This window comes from Beauveria bassiana (genome assembly GCF_000280675.1).
Source record: "Beauveria bassiana ARSEF 2860 unplaced genomic scaffold BBA_S00036, whole genome shotgun sequence".
In the NCBI taxonomy this organism is placed as follows: Eukaryota; Fungi; Ascomycota; class Sordariomycetes; order Hypocreales; family Cordycipitaceae; genus Beauveria; species Beauveria bassiana.
Window position 1 is genome coordinate 189,213 of NW_007930871.1, and position 21,234 is coordinate 210,446.

The 21,234-nt window shown below is 51.9% G+C and overlaps 9 protein-coding genes across 9 annotated transcripts; 5 read left to right on the plus strand and 4 right to left on the minus strand.

Moving 5' to 3' along the window:
* Positions 1–1,735: 1,735 nt before the first annotated feature.
* BBA_08592 (wd-repeat protein) lies at positions 1,736–3,444 on the plus strand (the record flags this gene model as incomplete). The annotated part of the gene is made up of 4 exons (XM_008603689.1): positions 1,736–1,847; positions 1,898–1,997; positions 2,085–2,631; positions 2,719–3,444. 4 exons carry the CDS (start codon positions 1,736–1,738, stop codon positions 3,442–3,444), a joined length of 1,485 nt encoding a protein of 494 aa, XP_008601911.1.
* Positions 3,445–3,836: 392 nt separating this feature from the next.
* BBA_08593 (gluconate 5-dehydrogenase) lies at positions 3,837–5,132 on the plus strand (the record flags this gene model as incomplete). Its single annotated transcript, XM_008603690.1, has 3 exons — positions 3,837–4,287; positions 4,406–4,492; positions 4,975–5,132. The coding sequence occupies 3 exons, from the start codon at positions 3,837–3,839 to the stop codon at positions 5,130–5,132; spliced, it is 696 nt and encodes a 231-aa protein (XP_008601912.1).
* Positions 5,133–5,209: 77 nt separating this feature from the next.
* Positions 5,210–8,124, minus strand: BBA_08594 (ThiF family protein; the record flags this gene model as incomplete). Its single annotated transcript, XM_008603691.1, has 6 exons — positions 5,210–5,480; positions 5,534–6,476; positions 6,511–6,572; positions 6,623–7,155; positions 7,266–7,766; positions 8,002–8,124. 6 exons carry the CDS (start codon positions 8,122–8,124, stop codon positions 5,210–5,212), a joined length of 2,433 nt encoding a protein of 810 aa, XP_008601913.1.
* Positions 8,125–8,429: 305 nt separating this feature from the next.
* Positions 8,430–9,713, plus strand: BBA_08595 (UPF0553 protein c; the record flags this gene model as incomplete). Its single annotated transcript, XM_008603692.1, has 4 exons — positions 8,430–8,841; positions 8,895–9,049; positions 9,116–9,476; positions 9,541–9,713. 4 exons carry the CDS (start codon positions 8,430–8,432, stop codon positions 9,711–9,713), a joined length of 1,101 nt encoding a protein of 366 aa, XP_008601914.1.
* Positions 9,714–9,936: 223 nt separating this feature from the next.
* Positions 9,937–10,607, minus strand: BBA_08596 (DNA polymerase delta; the record flags this gene model as incomplete). The annotated part of the gene is made up of 2 exons (XM_008603693.1): positions 9,937–10,104; positions 10,173–10,607. The coding sequence occupies 2 exons, from the start codon at positions 10,605–10,607 to the stop codon at positions 9,937–9,939; spliced, it is 603 nt and encodes a 200-aa protein (XP_008601915.1).
* Positions 10,608–10,951: 344 nt separating this feature from the next.
* BBA_08597 (meiotic recombination protein rec14) lies at positions 10,952–12,998 on the minus strand (the record flags this gene model as incomplete). Its single annotated transcript, XM_008603694.1, has 4 exons — positions 10,952–11,322; positions 11,383–11,928; positions 11,994–12,030; positions 12,756–12,998. 4 exons carry the CDS (start codon positions 12,996–12,998, stop codon positions 10,952–10,954), a joined length of 1,197 nt encoding a protein of 398 aa, XP_008601916.1.
* An 822-nt stretch (positions 12,999–13,820) lies between these two features.
* BBA_08598 (cell division control protein) lies at positions 13,821–15,008 on the plus strand (the record flags this gene model as incomplete). Its single annotated transcript, XM_008603695.1, has 3 exons — positions 13,821–13,941; positions 14,052–14,614; positions 14,673–15,008. The coding sequence occupies 3 exons, from the start codon at positions 13,821–13,823 to the stop codon at positions 15,006–15,008; spliced, it is 1,020 nt and encodes a 339-aa protein (XP_008601917.1).
* Positions 15,009–16,046: 1,038 nt separating this feature from the next.
* BBA_08599 (uncharacterized protein) lies at positions 16,047–16,787 on the minus strand (the record flags this gene model as incomplete). Its single annotated transcript, XM_008603696.1, has 1 exon — positions 16,047–16,787. One exon carries the CDS (start codon positions 16,785–16,787, stop codon positions 16,047–16,049), a length of 741 nt encoding a protein of 246 aa, XP_008601918.1.
* Positions 16,788–18,222: 1,435 nt separating this feature from the next.
* BBA_08600 (1,3-beta-glucanosyltransferase gel2) lies at positions 18,223–19,905 on the plus strand (the record flags this gene model as incomplete). Its single annotated transcript, XM_008603697.1, has 3 exons — positions 18,223–18,228; positions 18,372–18,671; positions 18,724–19,905. The coding sequence occupies 3 exons, from the start codon at positions 18,223–18,225 to the stop codon at positions 19,903–19,905; spliced, it is 1,488 nt and encodes a 495-aa protein (XP_008601919.1).
* Between the last annotated feature and the right edge of the window lie 1,329 nt (positions 19,906–21,234).

Below are 21,234 nucleotides of genomic sequence, written 5' to 3' on the forward strand. Positions count from 1 at the left end.
TTATCAATTTGAGCATTGAAACCTGTATCTCGTCGTGATTGGAGCAACGCCAGGGCAAATGTCTCCAAGGCATCAGCCTCACCAGTCATCCGTCTGGTGCCTATGACTTGTGGCTTTCTTGCGGTTCTTCAGCTGAGGGTTGATTTAAAAGTAGGCACCTGCCTAGCAACCTAGGTAGCTTTTGGTAGCGCCTCGCTTGTCTGCTTGCAGTGGTCTCTACCAATCCACAGCGGTCCACCCCCCCCCCCCCCCCATTCAGTGACGTAGCGATCCACTGAGTCTGGTAACCGTTTTTGCCCTTCTGCAAACGCCTTCTCCCAACGCGAATTTTAACACTAAGCACCCTCGGATATTGCGTCTGATGACTGCATTTCCCTTCCATCCATCCCCTCAGCTACCAAACCAATGATATACGCCGTGGAAGTGTGGCTTCCAGACTACAAAGCAGACAGACGCAACTTGTTTCAAGCCAAGCCAAACAATGAAAAACATCCTTCATGTTCGCCTGGATGAGAAGCCATTGTGAAACAACAAGTTTCTCGGCCTGATTTCTTTGGTTAATGCTGCGAATAAGGGCTTTCAGGAGACCGCCCTGCATCGAGGATGTCTGCGTACAACCCAAATGTTTGCTTCCTGCTTCCCCACCCCTGACCAAAGCGCAAGACCAAAAGCACGACTAGCAGTATTCAGGCTTGGCAACAGCGACGATTCATTCTCGGGGCAAGAATTAATGTAATCAATCTAATCTCATCGCTTCCCCCAGCTATGTACTTCTTGATCGGCCCCCACAGCTCAACGTCGTACTTGTCCAAGCCTAACCCCGGTAACGGCTCTGCACCCGAGGCGTGAGTTACAACCAGCCAACCAAAGGCCAGGAATCATTAGAACGATTTACGTTGGCACAACTTGTGACATTCGCCAAGAATCTTTGTCATGTGAGATGCGACGACAGTCTCGTGTCGCCCAGCCGACTACTGCTTGCTCCAGCATGCAAGGCGAGCCGAATGACACGCAAGAGCAACTTGTGTCGGCTTGCGAGCACCTCGACCGTACAAGCGGTAGACAGCAACCTTTCAAGAAATAGGAACAATGGGCCTCTTTCCTAAAACCATGTTCTCAAATCCATCAGACTACACGATAGTGTCTTCCGATGTAGTCGGGTCAAGCACATCGCAGAACACACAAGTGATACGAAAAATACGAAGAGTGAACTCATAGTTTTTACTCCCGTCCAAACATAAAACACATTCTGCTTACCGAATTTCTGTGTGCAACGCTGACAGAGAAACGTCTGCACCGAATGTCTGGCTGGCAATCATCGCTCTTGTGAGGCTGATTGCTCAGGATCTACAGTCACGATTACCGCCAGGCTGGAACGTATTGCCAGGCGTCAAACAAGTACTCCCTTTTGTCCTACCAAAAATGGCCCATGCGCCTCTTCATCAGCATTCTAGGCGAACCACTTTGAGCCACAGAAGGGGGTGCGCGAGTGTGCTTCAGAACGGTGCAACCCAGGACGAATCGGCAACGCTGCCACAGGTCTCCACGACCACAATAAAGCTCAAACCCCCCTTTCCCACGAGCAGGTATAAGTTACTATGTTGCCCGTTATGCACCCAAGGGGCGGTCGGTTCTTGTGCTTCTATAGCCAGGCTGTGTATATAACTTTGTCGTAGAACCTCTATCCGATCCGAGCTTTTGTCCCTCAACACCACAGGTATTCCTATTCAACGCGATGGCGTCCTCGGCGTATGGCGGCTGTAGTCGTATCGAGCTGCTTCTTGCTCAAGTCAAGGCAGAGTTTGCGGGACAGCAGCTGGAGCAGGTGGATGATTGGCATCACCAATGTAAGCTCAGCCAAGATTACTGACAGTGTAAGAACCGATCTGATATCTAGGGCATTCGCCCTCCACAGTCGAGGTGCAGCTCAGTGAGCTACAGTCTCTGAGACAGACGCTCAACTTTTTGCAGCGCAAGCATAAGACGGAGACAGCAGAGTAGGTACCGCTAACGAGCCATTTCGTTGACAGAGAAGGGTGTTAGTCAAAGATGCATGGAACAAGTCGAACTGATTTGCTTGGCAGATACCAGAGCGAACTTCGCAATTACGAGGAAATCATACTTTGCCTCGAGACAAAACTAGCTTCCCGGAGCAGCACCACCTCTACTACTGTCAGGCATGACAGCGGCTCGGCCCCTGACGATCAGCAGCTCCCCGACGCGGAGCAAGTCAACGGCAATGCAACCTCCGAGCATGCTGCGACGACACCGACGACACCGACGACGCACTGGGCCGACTTGCCGCCCGAAATCGTGCCGGCCGAGTACAAGCTCATGGGCAGCGACTGGTACGCCCTCTTCAACCCCCGCATATCGCAGCGACTCAAGATGGCGCACCGGTACACGATCCCACACGACGACGCCGTGTGCTGCGTGCGTTTCAGTCGCGACAACCGCTACCTGGCGACGGCGAGCCAGCAGACTGTCAAGGTCTTTGACGCGGAGACTGGTACGCTCTCGGTCACGCTGGAAGAACGCCACGATGCAACGGGCGAGTCTCTAATTCGCACCCTCTGTTTCAGCCCAGACGACAAGTTTATCGCCACGGGGTCGGAAGACAATATGGTTCGAGTAAGTAGCTCCAATACAGATTAGGACATATAAGCAACAACGGCGGGGATACTGACCTTTTTCTTTTCTTCTCTTTTCTTATCCTAGGTGTGGGAAATTGCGTCGCGAAAGATTCGCAGATTTCTGTCCGAGCACACCGCCGAAGTATACACCGTCGAGTGCGCCTCGGACAACCGATCGCTCGTGTCGGGCAGCCGCGACGGCACCGTCAAGGTGTGGCACGTCAACCGGTCCAAGGCGCGCTACACGTTCGTCTCGCCCGACGGCATCTCGTCCGTCTCCGTCTCCGCCGACATGGCCTACGTCATTGCCAGCAGCCACGACGCAAGCATCTACGTCTGGAGCATGCAGACCGGCCAGCGCATCGCCGTGCTCTCCGGGCCCTCTGGCCACACCGACTCGGTTTACTGCCTGACGTTTCTGCCGACGACCGCCGCGTGCTTTGCCAGCGGCAGCCTCGACTGCACCGTCAAGGTCTGGAAGCTGCGCGCGCTGCTCGGGGGGAGCCGCCCGTCGAGCACGGCGGGCCACAACGGGCAATCGAGGACGCTGTACGGACACGTCCAGACGCTGCACGGGCACACGGACTATGTCGTGTCGATTTGCGCCACGCCGGATGCTTGCTGGATCTTGTCGGGCGGAAAGGACCGGTCGTGTCGGATTTGGGATGCGTTTACTGGCGAGTTGCAGCTGGCGATTCATGCACATAGCAACACGGTCCTGTCTGTGGCAGCGTCCAATCAATTGTTTGCGACTGCAGGAGGTGATAACATTGTTCGGGTCTGGTCTTATAGTCCCGTTGCATCTCATTGATTTGACTTGATTATTGAGCGCGAATGTCCTCGAATATTTGTAACATAAAATACCATCGCGGCGAAATTTCTGACCAATACGAGGTTATGTTTTCAATTATTTACTTTGATTGGCTACAAATATGGTTTCTTATATTATAGTCACTTTAAAAAGAAGAAGTTTTTCTCAATTTTCATATTTCCATCACGTCGACATATGCAGCACGTACTCGTTGGTCTCTTCTTTAATCACCACCCCGGCCCGCCATCACCACTCCACCAAAACACCCTCCATCTTCAACCTCAATCGACCCAGGTCCTTACCTCGTCAATCTCATCGCCAATGCCACGCTCCCTCTAATAAAACCCTCCATCGTCCCTCTCCTCAGCACAACTCATCCAGCATCTTCAAACATGGCCCTGCGCTTCGCCGGCAAGCACGCCGCCGTCGTCGGCGCCACCGGCGTCATTGGCTCCCACATCGCCGCCGCCTTTGCGCGTCACGGCGCCTCCGTCACGCTCCTCGGCCGAAGCGCCCTCACCCAGCGCGCCCGCCTGGAAGCCCAACTCGCCGCGCCCGCGCCCGCAGATTCCACCACCACCGCCTCATCCTCATCGTCGCCGCCGCCCCGCGCGCATCACTTCATCAAGCTCGACGTCTCAGACGCGGTCAGCATCAAGGCCGTCTTTGCGGGACGCGCAGAGCAGTCGGCGGCGACGGCGGCGACGGCGGCGGCGGTGGTGGGACCGGTTGACGTGCTGGTCAACTGCGCGGGCATATCGCAGACGACGGTCTTGAAGCGCACGCCCGATGAGGAGCTCGCGAGGATTATGGATACGAATTTGCTCGCGACGATGCTGGTCTGTAAGCATGCCAGGATGCAGCCCCACGGTCAGTTTTTTTCCCTTCATCTTCCTGCAAGGGATTGTGTGTGTGTGGATTCCCAGAGCTAATCCATACTTTATTCTCGGGGATATATTAGGCTGCATCGTCAATGTCTCCAGCCTCATGGCCACACACGGCGGCTTTGGCGCCAGCGCGTACGCTGCTTCCAAAGCTGGTCTCATCGGTACGTATTTCACACATCATCTCCTCACAAGAACTCGAAAAAAAAAACTTCTTCTAAACAAAAAAATCTCATTCATATTCGTCTTGATATGTATTTGTGGTCATTGTACCCTGTTTCTGTTTCCCCGCAATTCTTGCGTGATGTTGTATAGACGGCTCATGTGGGAACAAATATGAAAAGAAAGAAAGAATCCCCTGTGACCGAATGCTAACGTTGGAGTGAAAGGTTTTACAAGAGCGCTTTGTCGCGAACTGGCGCCGAGATCTATCCGTGTAAATGCGTTGCTGCCGGGCTGGGTCGACAGTGACATGTGGCAAAGTGAGTCGTCCATGTTCCCTTTCCTCCCCTGCCTGGCACAAGTCCCCTTGGCCTCGCCCCTCATTCTTCTTTGCTTTTGTTTCCTTTCCTCATCATGTCGTTTCCAAATACAGTCCTTTCCTTCGGTCTCTGCTAATGTACAAATCGTGGTATCGTCCTTGCAGATCTCAAACCAGAACTCCAACAAGCATTTCTAAAAGACACTCCGCTCGGCAGGGTCGCGGATCCGGACGAGGTGGCCGATGCGGCCGTTTTTCTCGCCTCCAACCAGTTCGCGAATAACTGCATCTTGAACCTCGATGGCGGTCTGAGCGCTGCATGAATCGCATAGAAAACGCGCGCGACGCGGCACCTGTAAAAGAGCAGAGAAACGCAAACATCGGCAGAGCACGGGCGGGCTCAGTCATCAATGACAATTGCGCCGCCAGCATCATCCACCAACACGACGTCATCTTCCTGTCCTGCACCAGCAACCTTGACCTTTTTCGAGGACTGCCACTCGCTGTCATCGTTGGGCCGCTTCACCCCCTTGGGGCCTTCGACATGGACAGTGCCATTTGTCGTGCTGGTGCCGTTCGTTTCCGGTAAGGCTTCTTTCTTTGACTTTCTCGGAATATCAGACTTGCCCTCAGGTACACCTTTATAAGGCTTCTCTGTTGCGTCGAGCGCCCTGTAAAGCACATTAGCAGATGTATATTAAACGTATCACCAATGTATGATTACCCTTCTTCAATATCAAGAACGATATTGACCAGCGTATCCTCTTCAGAGTCGTCCATGATGGTGAGGAAACTTCCATTGCGAATGCCTAGCTCCGTAAGCTTCCTTGGCAAGTTATCCGTCTCGTCAAAGTCGTAGAGAATGCCGACATCATTGTTTACAGAGATTTCCCGGTCTCCGAGGCCCAGATCCTCTTTGAGATAGCCCTCAACAACATCACCCAGCGTGGCTCGTGATAGGTCGACAATGACACTAGTATTGAAGACACCACACACTGGACACTCAGGGTTCGGTGGACGTGACCTGTCAGGTGCAAGAAGTCGCGCTGAAGCAAAAGGCGTCAGAAAAACCTCCTTTGCCTGGTCGTATTCCCCTTTCAAAATTTTGAACGACTCCAGCACACAGAGTCCCGCGACTATGGCGTTGGTTGTTGCAATAGCGGGAATAATGTTACCCGCCATCTGTTTGACGTCAAACCTTGACTTTTTCTCTATTCCAAACACTGTCGAGCGTATATTTGCGCTAGCAGTGACAAAGTCCAATGTATCGATATCATCCTTGTCAAATGCGATGATTGGTTCCAGGTCGGACGGTCCCTGGGCCTTGTTCAGTTCGATCGCGCGCTTGCTCAATCGCTCCAGACTGTCATTGAACACCGCCAGGTTTTCTTCAAGAGACCAAATCTTTTGATCGTCGGCAAGTAAGGCGTCTGTTGATGCGATTGCGTCGCCTGCTTCGCTCAGTACCTTGGCGTAATCGAGGGCTACGGGCGGTGTTCTGGATTTCCACATCTCTTCCACAGAACGCAGTCGTTCAATATCGGCATTGAAAACTTTGTCAAACAGCATCTTGGGGAATTCGGGTGTTCCGACGGCGGCGCGAATCTTCTTCAGTGCCTCTGATTCTCTCTTCAGCTCCTCAATTTCCTTGGCTGCAATCTGATTAGCTACTGAACTAAGTGAGGCAAGGTTTTTCCTTACCATTTTCGGCATCCTCGGAGTGATCAAAGGCAGCCTGGTCTTCACTAGCACCGAATATCTCACTGTAAGTAGTTAGCAGGTGATCCTGAAGGGACAGTGAAGTTGTACTCACTTTAGCAGATAGCTTTTACCCCACACAATGCAGTGAATGGGCTGACTCGGTGTGCTGCGAATCGTGCACACAGGAAATGATTTGGGCGTCTCTTTGGGCGTGCAGTCGTAGCACGCTGTGACGCCCTTCTTAATCACCTGAGTCTGTCCATTGAACCCCGTTGTGCCACTCTCTATGAGTGGCACGTTGGCAGCTAGGCACATTTTGTTGACATGGCGACGCGCTTCTAGGTTATCCAGTGCGTTGAAAACAACCGTAAACCCGCGAAACCATGCGACAGTAAATTGATCATCTTTAATGTTTGCGTGGTATGCGACAATTCGGACGTTGGGGTTAAACCGCTCGGCCGCCTCCTTTGCCACCAAGGCTTTGGACTTTTTTATGTGTTCTTGGCGGAAAAGAAATTGGCGATTCAAATTCGAGAGGTCGATCGTATCGAGGTCGACAATGTGGATTTCACCAAAGCCCATGAGAACCAGGTTCTTTAGAAGCTCGCACCCAATGCCTCCGGCTCCAACCATGAGAACGCGTGACTATTGCAAGCGACGTTAGCCGCGAATTTCTCTCAAAAAGAGCAGTCGCAGACGGTAGCAGATCCCAGCTTCGCCTTGTACAATGGCTCAAATATTTGAAATTAGCTTACCTGTTTGACTTTTGAGTTGAGCGATGTACCCAGGGATTGCTGGTTGTAGCTCTCTCTGGTAAGCTTGGCGATCGGTCTGGTCTGCGCCGCTTGCGCCGCAGGGTTCGGTCGCGGCTGTGCAGTCGGTGGCCCTTGCTTATCTTCTCCGGATGCCTTGGGTTCCCCGTCTATCTGTTGCGCCGTCGGTGCGGGCTGCTGCGCTTGCTGCTCAACGACAGGCGCAGGGTGCGACTGGCCAGTCTTCTGCAGTTCAGACGCCGACGCGGTAGGCGCGGGCGCGGTCGCCTCTGTGCTCGAAACTGATTCCATGACGCTTCGTGAGGTATGTCTGTTGGGAGTTTTGGAGAAATTGAGTCGGTGCGGGACAAGAGACAATATTAGACCCGTCTCCGTCACACAGTCATCAACGTGTTTGGCCGCACTGCAATGTTGGAGAGGCGTCCGAATGCACGGCGCAGGCGAGTTGGCAGTAAAGCAGTGTACGATGCTGTACGAGGACCACTTTTTTCGATTCAGCATTGATGACCTTTAGACGGCCGCTGAATCTGAAAGCAGACCTGATAGTGTATAGTCAAAATTATCCCCACTACCCACTAGTGCAAATGAAGAAGACTGACCTGAATAAGAATAAATGCCATCATTGTAATCATGTTCTCATTATTTACCTCTAGGTTCCTATCAGAATCACTCAACGTATAAGGGCCTAATTCACTTCAAGCAGTGTGTGGATTCATACCTGCGCGCTCCGCCAATCGGATGGCGAGCTGCGATTGCCGCTCGCAGGTGATTGGTTGTGGAGCCAGATGGGCTGCAACAGCACCACCAAGGCGCAGGCGGTGCCACTGTGCACAGCGTGCATCTGACGAAAATCGTATCTTTAATGTAGACGGGTGTAAATGGAGTGATTGAAGTTTCGGGCATTCATAGTCTCAGTTCGCCATCAGAAATAATCTCTTATGGCCAACTGTCTGCGTGAATGTCAGTGCTCCCGTTTGCCCGCAGCCTGGGTGGTGGCTGTAGCGCAACCTTAGCGGGTCCTCGGCTTCGAAACCTCTTCGGTGTGCCTGACCATGCATGTCACATTCTCGATTTTCTAGCCATCGAATTTGACAAAGAGGGACATCCTTCAAACCCACAGGCATCCCCGCACCAGGGGCAGTGAAGATGTCAGATGATGAAGCAGATCCTGAGCTTCTGGAGCTTCTGCGCGCACATCTGCAGGGTAAGCTCCAGATTGAGGAAGACCCTGAGACTGGTGTCCTACAAGGAGTCGAATACGTCTACGACAATGGCATCGATGTGGCGATTGATATGCGAGCGTCCAAAAATGCCGCAGAAACTATTTATAAGCAAATGCAAGCAAAGAAGTTCACTACGGCCAGCTGGACAGACAACGAGCTACACCCCAAGACCAAGGATGAGGCGACGGTTGCGTTTATTTTCACCATGGATCTATTAAACTTTTCATTTTGGTCCGAGCTTCCACAAGAGGAAAGATTTGCCATAGAATATAAAGAAAAGCAGTGGACAGGATACTGGAGTCTAGTTGCCGCAATGCAGCGGGCCCTGGACGAGGGTATGTATTGCCTGTCGACTTGACGTGTAAAAGGCGTTGACTGAGTGGCGCAGGCATACCCATAACTGATCCAAATTACTGGATCGATGAGAATAAGTTTACCCTCGAGTCGTTGAAACATGTTTTTCGGTCCTGCACGGAGGAAGAAATGCCTTTAATGCAGGAGCGGTATGATTGCCTGCGAGAAAGTGGCCAAGTCCTCTCTGACGTACGTCTCTCCCTCTGGTTGCATATGTACTACTTTTGATCCGCATCACTGAACTGACCGTAATAGAAATACGACGGGTCTGTGCTGAATCTTCTCGACGATGCTGACGGTTCAGCAGCCAAGCTGGTGAATCTGCTTGCGCAAGATTTTGATTGCTTTCGCGATGAGCATCACTTCGAGGGGAGCCAAAAGCCCATTCGAATACTCAAGAGGGCTCAGATCTTAGTAGCCGATCTGTGGGCTTGCTTCCAGGGGGAGTCATATGGTAGATTTCACGACATTGACAAAATCACCATGTTTGCCGACTATCGTATCCCGCAGATACTGGTGAGCCTCGGCGCCTTGTACCTAAGCCCCTCGGTTGCCAGCGCTATTAAATCACGCAAGATCATAGAGAGTGGCAGTTCTTGGGAAGTACAACTGCGAGGTATGTTCCCCTGACCATATCAGACTCTCCGTGCTACAGCATGAAACTAACTGTCCGTTTATAGCATGCAGTATATGGTGCGTCGAGTTGATTCGGCGAGAGATTGTGAGAAAACATCCCGACACTCATGTCAATGCGATTTTGATCGACTTTTTCCTATACGACACAATTAAAGAGCTGGAAGCCGCCGGGCAAGAAAAGTTTCCTCATCACCGAACGAGAAGCATTTGGTACTAGACGTGTTATAAACATGGCGCAGAATTAGAGATACATAAAACTATACAGGCACCTGGCATTTTGAGTGCAAAAGATTTTATTTAGCTACATGAAACATGGGTTCAAATGGAATTCATACAGTCCCAACAGACAGCCGCCCAGCCAACAACCAAAAGAAGACAAACGCCAAAACTCTCTTGACATACTCCCGAAACACAGATCCCTCTAGTCGACTATCCCATCTCTATGCAACAATTACAGAGTTCATAAGTTTGTCCATTTGCGCCGACTCAATGTCGCTGTTACCCTTGTTCTCTTCCTTGAGCAGAACGGCGAGGACTTCGATCGGCGGGCTCAGACCCAGACGCTCAGCACGCTGCCAGCGCTTGATGCGAGGGATCCCAATACATGGCTACCATTGGACATGTCAGTTCTTGTCCCAAGCTTGTTCTGCGACTTTGCACACGGCTCTCAACTTACCCCGTACTGGGAGCTGACGTCAAAGTACCGCAGCACCTTTTCATGGAGCGACAGATCCTCTTGATGTACCCGCGGCGCAATGCGCTGCGCCTCAATCGACCTCCAGTACTTGCCAATCTGTGCATCACTCGTCCTTTCGGCCTTCAACTCGGCTTCTGTCTTTGAGGGCACCGCAGCTTCCTCAACAAGCGTCTCCTCCTCCTCCTCCTCCTCCTTGGGCTGTTCCGCCACCTCAGGCTCAGAAACTACATTGTCCACCTCAGGCTCCTTCTGGGCCGGCGCATCGACTTTTTGTCTTGACGGCACGACGATGGAGCTTTTGACGTCTTTGGGTACCGCTTTTGTGACTCGGTTGGAGAAGCTGATGGTCGCTTGGCCCTTGGTCGGTCCGGGTCGGGCACGAGCGCCGCCTGTCGTTCGTCTGGTCGTCGGCATAGTGACAGTAATTGTATAGATGACTAATTTATATTAAGAAGAACTTGCGTGCAAGATCAATTTTGCGACAGTTGTCGAATGATGACGGCGTCAAATAGAATAGGACTGATTGGTTGAAGCTGCGCTAGTACATGACGTGGTGATTAAATTCACGGCCCAAAGCTCTGGGGTGCGAGCTACAGGTGCACCACTGACGGAGCGCCAATTTGGCAGGGCAACGCAGCTACGCAGCGCGAGACAGGCACCAAGTCAGGTGATACAATTTGACAGCAAAACGAAAGCCTTGAGATACAAATGTAATGAAAAAAAAGTTCCTTTGCTTTTTATTCCGTATTGACAATTTTTCAACCACCCGTAGCCTCACGATAGAACGACAGACTCCTGTTGGCGCCGGCTGTGCAAAACATCTCGCTACGGCCAATCTTGGGCAGCCACCGAACAGCCCAGAGCGTCTTGTCCGTTTCGCTGTGCGTGGCTACACAATCACTCCGCTCCACGGACCATACCTTGACCTTGCCGTCCATGGATCCGCTCAAGAGATACTCTCCAGTGTCGTTCCAGTCGATGGTTGTGATCCAGGAAGAATGGCCGGTCAGGTTGCCAATATGTTCTCCGTGCTTCATGTCGTAGAGGGCAATGATGCCAGCGTCACCAGCGGCTGCCAATCTCGTGTTTCCGGGTGAAAAGGCCACAGCTCGCACAGGTTTCGCCAGTCCTGATACCAAAGTCAGCACGCGTGTATTTTACAATTGATAAGGGCGTTAAAGTTGCCTACCAGAGAGCGAGTAGAGAATGCGTCCCGTGTCATTGTCGAAAATGTAGACGGCACCGTTTTGATGGCCACTCGCGGTAAACTTTCCATCCCTGCTGAGGTCGACGCACATGCCAAAACTTCCCGACCCTGCACTTCCAGTCTCGTACTCGCGAATCTTGGGCTTGGCCTCGTCGGCCACGTCCCAGACATTGATCCTGCCGTCATTGGTAGTGCTGGCCAGGTAGCCGCCGTCTTCGCTGAGCGCCAGCGCCCACACCTCGCCCGCCTGGACGGAGCTTCCGGTCAACTCGCCCGCGTTGCTCCATTCCCCCGTTTCTGCATTGAGGGCCCAAATTTTGACCTCACCTCCGAACCCAGCGCTGGCCGCGTACCGGCCATTTCTCGACGTGCAGAGGTGATGGCAGCCTAGCTTATGAGCGTTTGATATGCTCTGCTTAAGGGGAAAGGCTGGGTCTGTCGTGTCGTGCACATGGATAGTGGAAGAGCCACCGGCAGATAGAAGAGACTTTGGAGTAGAAGCCAGGGCAAAAATGTCCGTTATGTGTGCTGTGGCTTCGTCAGAGGCTATCAAACGGCAGAGTGGCAGCGCAACTTTAAGCGGGGTCACGTACCATTGTCGACGGTGTGTATCGTCAGATATTGCTTCGACTACTATTTGTTAGCTGGCCGATGTAGTCATGCTCGGAGTCGGGCATTTACCATTGTGATCGGCTCATGTGAATGAGGTTGGTGACAAAGTGGGTGAGAGTTGCAGAAAGTGAATGACGGATGTTGGTGGGGTTTCTGTAGGCTTGCGCTGGTGGGTTGGCGATTTCGTGCCGCGCCAGCCCACTTGCACATTATAGATTCGTAGCGCTCGGAAAGGTGCAAGTGAATGTACAATGCTGATTTTCTTGAAGGTAGGAGTTATTACTTTGCTAATCGTTCGGTATCTGCTATGACCAGAAGCCGAGAGCCTTGGAGGAAGCTGTTTATAGATAGGACACGCAGTTTTACGGTCATCATCATCTGGACGATACGAGGGTCAATGCTTCAAGTATTGGATATAAGTTTATTATACATGGCCCAAATGAGCCAAAACGCCGTGTGTATGCATCTGATAACCGAAAGTCAAATATACATGAGATTGTGATACACTAGATTTCGCACCCGACCACCAATGCCTCTTTTCGTTTTGCTTGCGCTCTATGACTTTCGTCGCTCGTCGGACCGCCACATGCCTCGCATTTCTAAATACGCTTGATTAGAGACTCAAATGATGATGATGATGGAGCGTATATGAATCACTTGTACGCACCTTCCAAGCAGTTTTGACATAGACGATGCATGCGCTTAGGGGCACCACAACCAGGACACTGGCAAAGACTGTTCACATCCTTGAGGCCTTTGTTGGCCAGCTGCCTCATTCTCTTCCTCGAGTGGGAGACCTTGTTCTTCGGCACAGCTCGCAGGACGCCTTCCCAAATATCATCCAGCAATGTGGGAATGGTGATGCTGATGCCGGGAAGAGCTATGCCGAGTGTCGGGAGCAGTCGGCTAGCAATACCAGCCAGCGACGGCAGATGAGGAATAGGAAGCCGCGCCGGCGAGGCAATTCGGGGAAGAAGGGCCGCCATAGTGTAGATGTGGACGACCGAGTCTCGTACAAGATTGGCGATGTTTCTTTGGCTCGTGACCAGGCGCACCGCGGCGCAGCGAATTGGGCGCAACGGACTGGGTAATGAGGATTCTGAGTCTAGAAGTGTGGCCTTGTAGAGCAGATCGCTGGGTCAAGGGCAATCGGTGCGTCGCAGCTTTATCGGTTGCGAATAGCTGAGATCACAATCGTTGTGGTAGTCGGAAAATGCGCTGCGATAAAACTTGCCCTTGTTGCTTTTGGCTGCTTGCGCAGTGGAGACATACTCTCGCAGAAGCAACCAATGAGCACCGGCTTTGCACGGACCAGTGCTGGCCAATAGCGACAGCCTGGTGTTGAGGGACGCCCCAGACCCCTCCCTGCCCCTTTCCCAGGGACCCGCCTCCTGAAATGGACTGACTGGCAAATGGCAGTTGGTGGGCTTCTGCTTGGGCAGCACGGCAGCATGTTGGCGGGCAGGCAATACCTACCTAGGGCCTGGGGTCCCCTAAAAAGCAGCCTGCAGGCGGGAGCAGGTCCGGGTCACCAACAGGCTGGTCTGTGCCTCGCCCGCCCAAAAGTTTCCCCTTTGCAGCTCCTCCAGGCTTGATCAACGGCGTCCCACAAAGTCCCATCTCGCAGAGTTGCTTGCTCACGATTGCCTCGTTCGATTCATCTACCATTCAATTCCTGCTTTCTTGTCTGCCTTATCGTTTTTGCACACGGCAACCGGAATTTAATCTGTAATCGTCTTTGCAAGCACGCAGTCAACGCGACAGCTTATTCAAGTCTCCCCTGACAAACCAAGCGGTATCACGACACGATGGCTGCTGCTCCCGCCTCCGCCATTTTCCCCCAGAGCCATGTCGGTTTCGACAGCATCACGTCTCAAATCGAGCGCAAGCTCCTGAAGCGCGGTTTCCAGTTCAACGTTATCTGCGTTGGTAAGTTGGCCGACTCCCTCGTGATGCTACCCGCTCGCCCCTGAGGCGTGATGCAGCACTTCCACCCACAACAGTCAGGGCCAGGTCTAACCCGCGTCTTCACTTGCTAGGTCAAACTGGTCTGGGCAAGTCGACTCTGATTAACACCATCTTTGCCTCGCACCTTATCGACTCCAAGGGTCGTCTTCAGCCGGATGAGCCCATCCGATCCACCACCGAGATCCAGGCCGACTCCCACATCATTGAGGAAAACGGCGTGCGCCTCCGACTCAACATTGTCGATACCCCTGGATACGGAGACCTCGTCAACAATGACCGCTGCTGGGACCCCATTGTCAAGTATATCAAGGACCAGCACTCCGCCTACTTGCGCAAGGAGCTCACGGCCCAGCGTGAGCGCTACATCCAGGACACCCGCATTCACTGCTGTCTCTTCTTCATTCAGCCCTCCGGCCACTCTCTGAAGCCCATCGATATTGTTGTTCTCAAGAAGCTGTCCGATGTCGTCAACGTTGTGCCTGTGATTGCCAAGGCTGATACGCTTACCACCGAGGAGCGCCAGGCTTTCAAGGAGCGCATCAAGGAGGAATTTGCTTTCCACAACCTCAAGATGTACCCTTACGATAATGATGAGTTTGATGAAGAGGAGCGTGCCTTGAACAACCAAATCAAGGTTTGTACTCTCAAGCGTGCCGAATGGGTGCATAGTAGTCGCTAACATCACATGCCAGGGTCTCGTCCCATTCGCTGTCGTCGGCTCGGAAAAGTCCATCATTGTCAATGGTCAGCAGGTTCGCGGTCGCCAGAACCGCTGGGGTGTCATTAACGTTGAGGACGAGAACCACTGCGAATTCGTCTACCTCCGAAACTTCCTTCTGCGAACCCACCTCCAGGATCTCATCGAGACGACCTCGCAGATCCACTACGAGACCTTCCGTGCCAAGCAGCTGCTTGCACTCAAGGAAAGCAGCGCCCACGCTGGTGGCGCCAGTAGTAGACCCATCAGCCCTGCCGCTGATCGTGAGCTAAGCCGTAGCTCTCAGCGCATGGCTATGAACGGATACTAAATCGTGTCTCAGCCATGGCCTTCTAAGGCACGGAAAGGGCAGATTTGGGTTTGGTTTGCGACCACAGGTCAAGGCGGTTGATAAGTTATGAAATAGGAAAAGTTTTCCCTTATGGTGTCATGTACAATAGGCAAGGCATTGATTGTGGCCTTCGGTCAAGGTTGCGACAGGACATGCCTTGCACATGGCAAGCACAACGAACCTTACCTTATATACCGAGCAACGAGGCGCGCGGGCGGCGAGGTACACTCGTACAGAGTGGCCGAGGCAGGGAGTTCAGGATGCCTCTTTTCTTGGTATCTCTTTGCTTCTATAACGGCGAGTCTCTTTTACCAGGCGACGTTTGCTACATGTTATTCGGGGGCTGTACATTTGCCTCGCGAGTGTTTCCCTTTTGTTTTTGTCTCTTCTTTTTAATAGTATGCGCAGGAGCCTTGTCTTACAATATTTACGCTCTAATCAGTACGCTCGAGTCTCATCTGTGGGTGTCAGTGAACAGGTTGTGATGGTGCGTCGTAAGATAAGCTTGTATCAATGAGCTGAAGCCATGATAATTGCTCATGCTGAGTCAGATGTAAGGCGATGGATTTCATCTCGGAAAAGCCGCCGCATCGAGCAATATGTGAGTTCTTGAAGCCATTCGGCGCTGTGAAATGAGACTGGGCGAGACATGGGGATGACATTGGGTCCTCTGCGCAATTGGTGGACAGAGCCGTGATGAGAGACGGATATAGGCTCACGGGCGACAAGACAGTTCTTCGAACAAGCTCAAGCAAGGATGCATGAACATTCTGTGCAGTTTTAGGGGCGCATGTATGTGATCCTTCTCGGCGTCTCTCCTAAAGTTGATTCCTATCGCCAACCACCCGTCCAGCCCGTCCAGCCTCTCCCCCATCTCCCAGTCCAAGATGTTACGCACAGTCTCCACCGATTTATACCACGAGGAATGGCAGCACCGTTAGTTTCGCGTTGGCGAAGCAGAAAATTGCGAGGACGGGCCGCAGCTCATAGTCGAGCTGCTCTCGAAAGTTACAAAGGTTACAGCCGTAGAAGATGCCGGAGATACATGATTTTGACGTCGAATGTCTGCAAGGTTGTGTCTATCGGGACCTGTCGGTATGAGGGGGCTTTCTCCAATGGAGCTTGTGTCGGCGTACTGCTCACGATGTGTGAAGAAGCAGGAAGGTGAGAAGTTCGAGGGAGGCAGATGCTGAGGCCTTCGCAAATACTTTGAGAATTGTGCAAATAGCCTGATAAGCATTCAGTCCTTGGTGTCACTAGTATCGTGACGGATTTATGCTCATGGAGATACGTGATCGGTTCAGAGCTGGCTCTAGGTCTATTCTCGACGTCGTTCTCTTCGAAACTCTCCTCGTCCCCATTTTTGTCGTCTTTGACAAGGTGACGCGGAGCATCATCCATTGCAATGGCAGAGTATCGCCTCAAACGCTGAGTTGTAGGATATACCTGGCCAAGCCATCTTGAAACTGGTGCATTCAAGGCAGCAATATTGTCCCGGGGAAGGTCATCGGCTAAGAAGGTAGAATATGAGCGCTTTGGTGATAACGGAGACTTCTGTGCTCGAGCTTGAGCCTGAGCATCTTGTCCAAGGAGCTTCTTCGCGTTCATACGGCGCCCCGGCACGCCGATTTGCCTACCTTCTGAGGCCTCGCATCCTGGTGACCCAGGTCGTGGTAGTGGCGGAGGTGGCAGATGAGACGACGCCTGTTTTGGGGGCGGCAGGCCCTGCGAAGCTTGACAACCGGGCACTGGGTCCATTGTGATGTGAGAGCCGCGGCAGAAGGGCGTGAAGGGTCATGTCGCGTGCAACGGCCACGAACGGGTCATGAAGTGCTTGATATTTCTGGCCAGAATAGATACATCGGGTGGTTGGTCCCTTTTGAAGTCATTTTATATCAGTTGGCGGTGCACACCGGAGCGTAGAGCTGGGTTGCGGTCGGCGCGTAACTGTCATTGATGGGAAAGAAAACGGATTAGAGGAAGCCCGGTCCTACTGACCTGGCGCGTACATAGCCAGGTGAACAAGATGTGTAATCCTCAATATATAGAGTGTGAGTTTTAGTTATTTCAAGTTTCCAAGTGTTGTTGTGCAACTTGGAGGAGTGGGCATCCTTCAGGCGCGTAGGCAATGCGACTATATAAAACAGAGAAGCGCTGTAATCAGTGACACAAACAAGTTGTTTTATTGGTCTAGCAATGGTGCTAGCAATGCGTGGACAAACCACTTGGCCTGGATGATGGGCCTGGCTTTTCTTTCCTGTGCCCCTTTGGCTGGTTACGACATGAAAACCACCAGCTCAGATAGTATTGTGAAGGCAACATGAAAACAACTGTACAGAGCCCCAAGGTGGTGACGTGTTATTCAATAGATTTGTCTAGCAATCCAGCAGATCTCGTATCGAAAATTCCGTGGCCTGGCCGTTCATTCCTGAGATCCATTGTCGTGGTAAAGAAGGGTCCTTCAAAGATTATTGTAAACCCTTGCACTAATTAGTTAGCACCATGTGTGATGCAGCTTTTAAGAGGGCCCACTTGCTCAGCGTCTTTTAGTGGCCTGTTGACTCCAAGAGGATCAATAGAGTTATTGTTTGGAGAGCGCTCTTCAGAATGATTGGACGCTCCATCGCGTCCTCCATTGTAATTCCCGTTGAGCGGACGCCCGACCTTGATAGTGGGTAGTGGCGTGTCGGCAGGCAATGGATAATATCGATTGAAATTATAGGTTAATCAGTTCTATGGCACCCTGGAATTCGTCAGCTTGTACGTTAAAAGTCAAGGTACCTAGGACGGAAGGAAAGTGCCCAAGTTATGGTGCTCGGTGGCGCCTTACACCGTAGGTACCCCTACCCGTTTAGCCGTTTGCCCCCCTCGTGTTCCCCGTCGCTAGCATCGTTTGGTTCCAGTTGATCTTGTACAAACACCAGACGTCGGCCGTTCCCTGCTTCCTTTTTCCTCCTTCAATCACTCAGCCCAACTTGCCATTCTCTCCTGGCCCGTTGCTGTCTGCGTCTCGGTGTGACACGCCCGGATCAACGCCATTTTGAGCCTTGGTTTCTAGTCACTCCTTCCCAGACATCTCTTCCATCTGTTGCAATTTCTCCGTTTGCGAATTTGCGCCGCCCATCTCACGATTTTACTGTTGCAAGGTAACTTCATTTCATTGCAAGGATTAGCATATACACAGTCGGAAATCATGCTTGTAAGTTGATTTCCGCGAATTGGCCCGTGTCTTGCCCGGGGGCCGTCTGTTTGCATGCATACGCAACGTCTGAGTGTCGCCAAGCGTCGTCTTTGCACTCAGCCTACACTTGCCTGGTCTCCTGTGCTAACATTTACTCTCAGATTCAATCCGCTCTCGTGGCCCTCGCCGTCACGGCCGTTAGCGCCGTCAAGCCTCTCCAAGTTAAGGGCAATGATTTCTACGACCCTGACACGGGCAACAAGTTCCAGATTGTTGGTGTTGGCTACCAGCCCGGTGGTAGTGCTGGTTACAAGCCCGACGAGAAAAAGGATCCCTTGACCGATGCCGATGCTTGCATGCGTGATGCTGCTCTCATGCAGATTCTTGGCATCAATACTGTCCGTGTCTACAATATTGACCCCTACCTCGACCACGACAAGTGCGCCAGTATCTTCAACGCCGTGAGTGACTTTTTCCGATGGGTGCGCTTTGCATATTTCTGACATGCTCTAGGCTGGCATGTACCTCATCATTGATGTCAACTCCCCCCTCCCTGGTGAGGCCATCACCTCTTATAACCCTTGGGAAAGTTACTTTGGCGGTTACCTCAACCGCACCTTTGCCGTCATGGAGGCTTTTGCCAACTATCCCAACACCCTCCTTTTCTTCTCTGGAAACGAAATCATCAACGACAAGCCCTCTGCCAAGGTCACTCCTCCTTATATCCGTGCTGTCACCCGTGATCTCAAGAACTATGTCAAGAAGAACTTGAAGCGCCAGATCCCCGTCGGCTACTCGGCTGCTGATGTTCGCGACTTTACTTACGACACGTGGAACTATTGCCAGTGCACCATTGACGGTGAAAAGGACAACATGAGCCGTGGCGATGTCTATGGCCTCAACTCTTACAGCTGGTGCGGCATCGATGCTACATACACTTCATCCTCGTACAATGAGCTCACGGACAAATTCAAGTCGAGCTCTGTTCCCGTCTTTTTCTCCGAGTATGGTTGCAATCAGCCTCTGGGCGAGCCCCGCTACTGGAATGAGTCCGTTGCTCTTTACAGCGACAAGATGACTGGCGCCTTCTCCGGTGGTCTGGTTTACGAATACTCGGAGGAGGCCAAGAACTATGGCCTTGTCAACCTTACTGCTGACGGTGCTAGACTACTCGGGGACTATAATCGCCTCAAGAACAAGCTAACCAAGATTGACTGGAAGAGCCTCAATGCTCAAAAAGCGGCCCAAAAGGATGTTGAAGCCCCCAAGTGCGACTCCAAGCTCATCACCCACGATGGCTTCCTTGCTAACTGGACTCTGCCCTCTCCTCCCGACAATACCAACGACATGATTTCCAAGGGTGTAACCCCCAAGCGCAACGGCAAGCTGGTTGACATCAGCGACTACAAGGTCTCCCTCAAGGTCTTTGATGAACAAGGCAACGAGCTCAAAGACCTCAAGGTCACTACCTTTCAAAATGACGAATCCAATTACCCTGGCAAGGTCAGTACCGACACTGGCAAGGAGACGACGTCCACCAGCAACTCTAGTGGCGGCAGTGATGGCAACAAGGGCGATGGCACCAAGGGAAATGGCAAGGGCGACGGCCAGGGTGACAAGGATAACGGAGCTGCCTTTGCCGCTCCCATGATGCTCGGCGCTGCTCTGCCCGCCCTGGCCATGATTTTTGCTTAGTTGGGATGAAAGTAGAAGGGTTATGACGCAGTCGCATGAAAATGAGTTGCAAGACAGTGAGTGAGCTGTCTGTTGCCAATGCATGATCTGATTGTCAATTCTAGTGTACAGACTATAGATTGCTTTGCGCCATTGTATGCAGTAAAAATCTTATACCAGCCCAAGCGCCTGATTTCCGAAATGAAGTTTCCAAATGACAAGATGAAACGCTGAAACAAGAGGTGCCATATTGATTAAGCATCCTTGTTGTGCTCGACGGTGGTGCAGCAAGGATTTGTCGAGCAAGGAAGACAGTACTCGTGGGTTCCGTAATCTGCACATCTACAGCAGGAGGTGCAGCAGCCATTGACGAGAGTAGCACGCGATGCGGTGGCCATTGTGGGTAGTTTTGATGAAAGATTGAAAAGATGTATATTGTTTTCACGTTGTTGTTCAAGGCTGTTTGAAGATGAGTACGATGGTGGGTCGTGGGGCAGATTTGATGATGTCGAGGCCCGTTGCAAGAGGGCAAAGTGGAAGCTCTTGTTGAAGAAGAAAAAAAGAAGAAGAGACGGCCCCTGGTTCATATAGTTGGGCGATGTCGCGTCCCACAGGGCCAAAAGGAGAGAGAGGTGCGTGCAAATGGAATCATGGGATATTGGGCTGGGCCAGCCCCCAAAAGGTGGTCATTTCCAGATGGCACACTGCAGGCATCATTTGTTTGTGAGATGAAGAGAGTCGTACCACGCTTTTTCTGTGACGTCTTACGGGTAGCGGACCGGGAAAAAAAAAAGCAACAAAAGATCAGAGACGCAGGGCCACGTTGTTTGGGGCTGTCCGGGGGTGTAAGCTGAACAGGACGTTGCTGCATGAAGATTACATTGATTACATGTCGAGTAGGGCTATTGGCATTGCTCTCAATTTTTGGACATGGGTGTTGGGATGTCGGAGTAAACTTTATTTTATTCGTGATTTGCTTTTTGTCCGGATATTTAATTTTGTTCCCCGCGTCCTTGGTTGATCCTTTTTGAGTTATTAGAAGCGGTGTCGGATCGAGTTGCTGCTTTGGGGGCCGCAAATTACATGGTACAGTAAGCAGGCGCGCAGGACGGCAATACGTTTAAAAGGCGGCGGATGCGGACCAGCGAGATTTCCTTCTTCTCTCTTCTTGTTTGCCTTTCCCAGGCAGCAACCGACGACCGTTGGAAAGGTCTCAAATATGGCGTGGTTTAGCTTAACATCCGATGGCAAGGCTCGATGCTTGGGGATTTTTTTTCCCTCCCACATTCGGAGGCTCGTCCGAGATTTGATTCAGGTATCAATGTCTCGGGTCAATAAACCCACGCCATC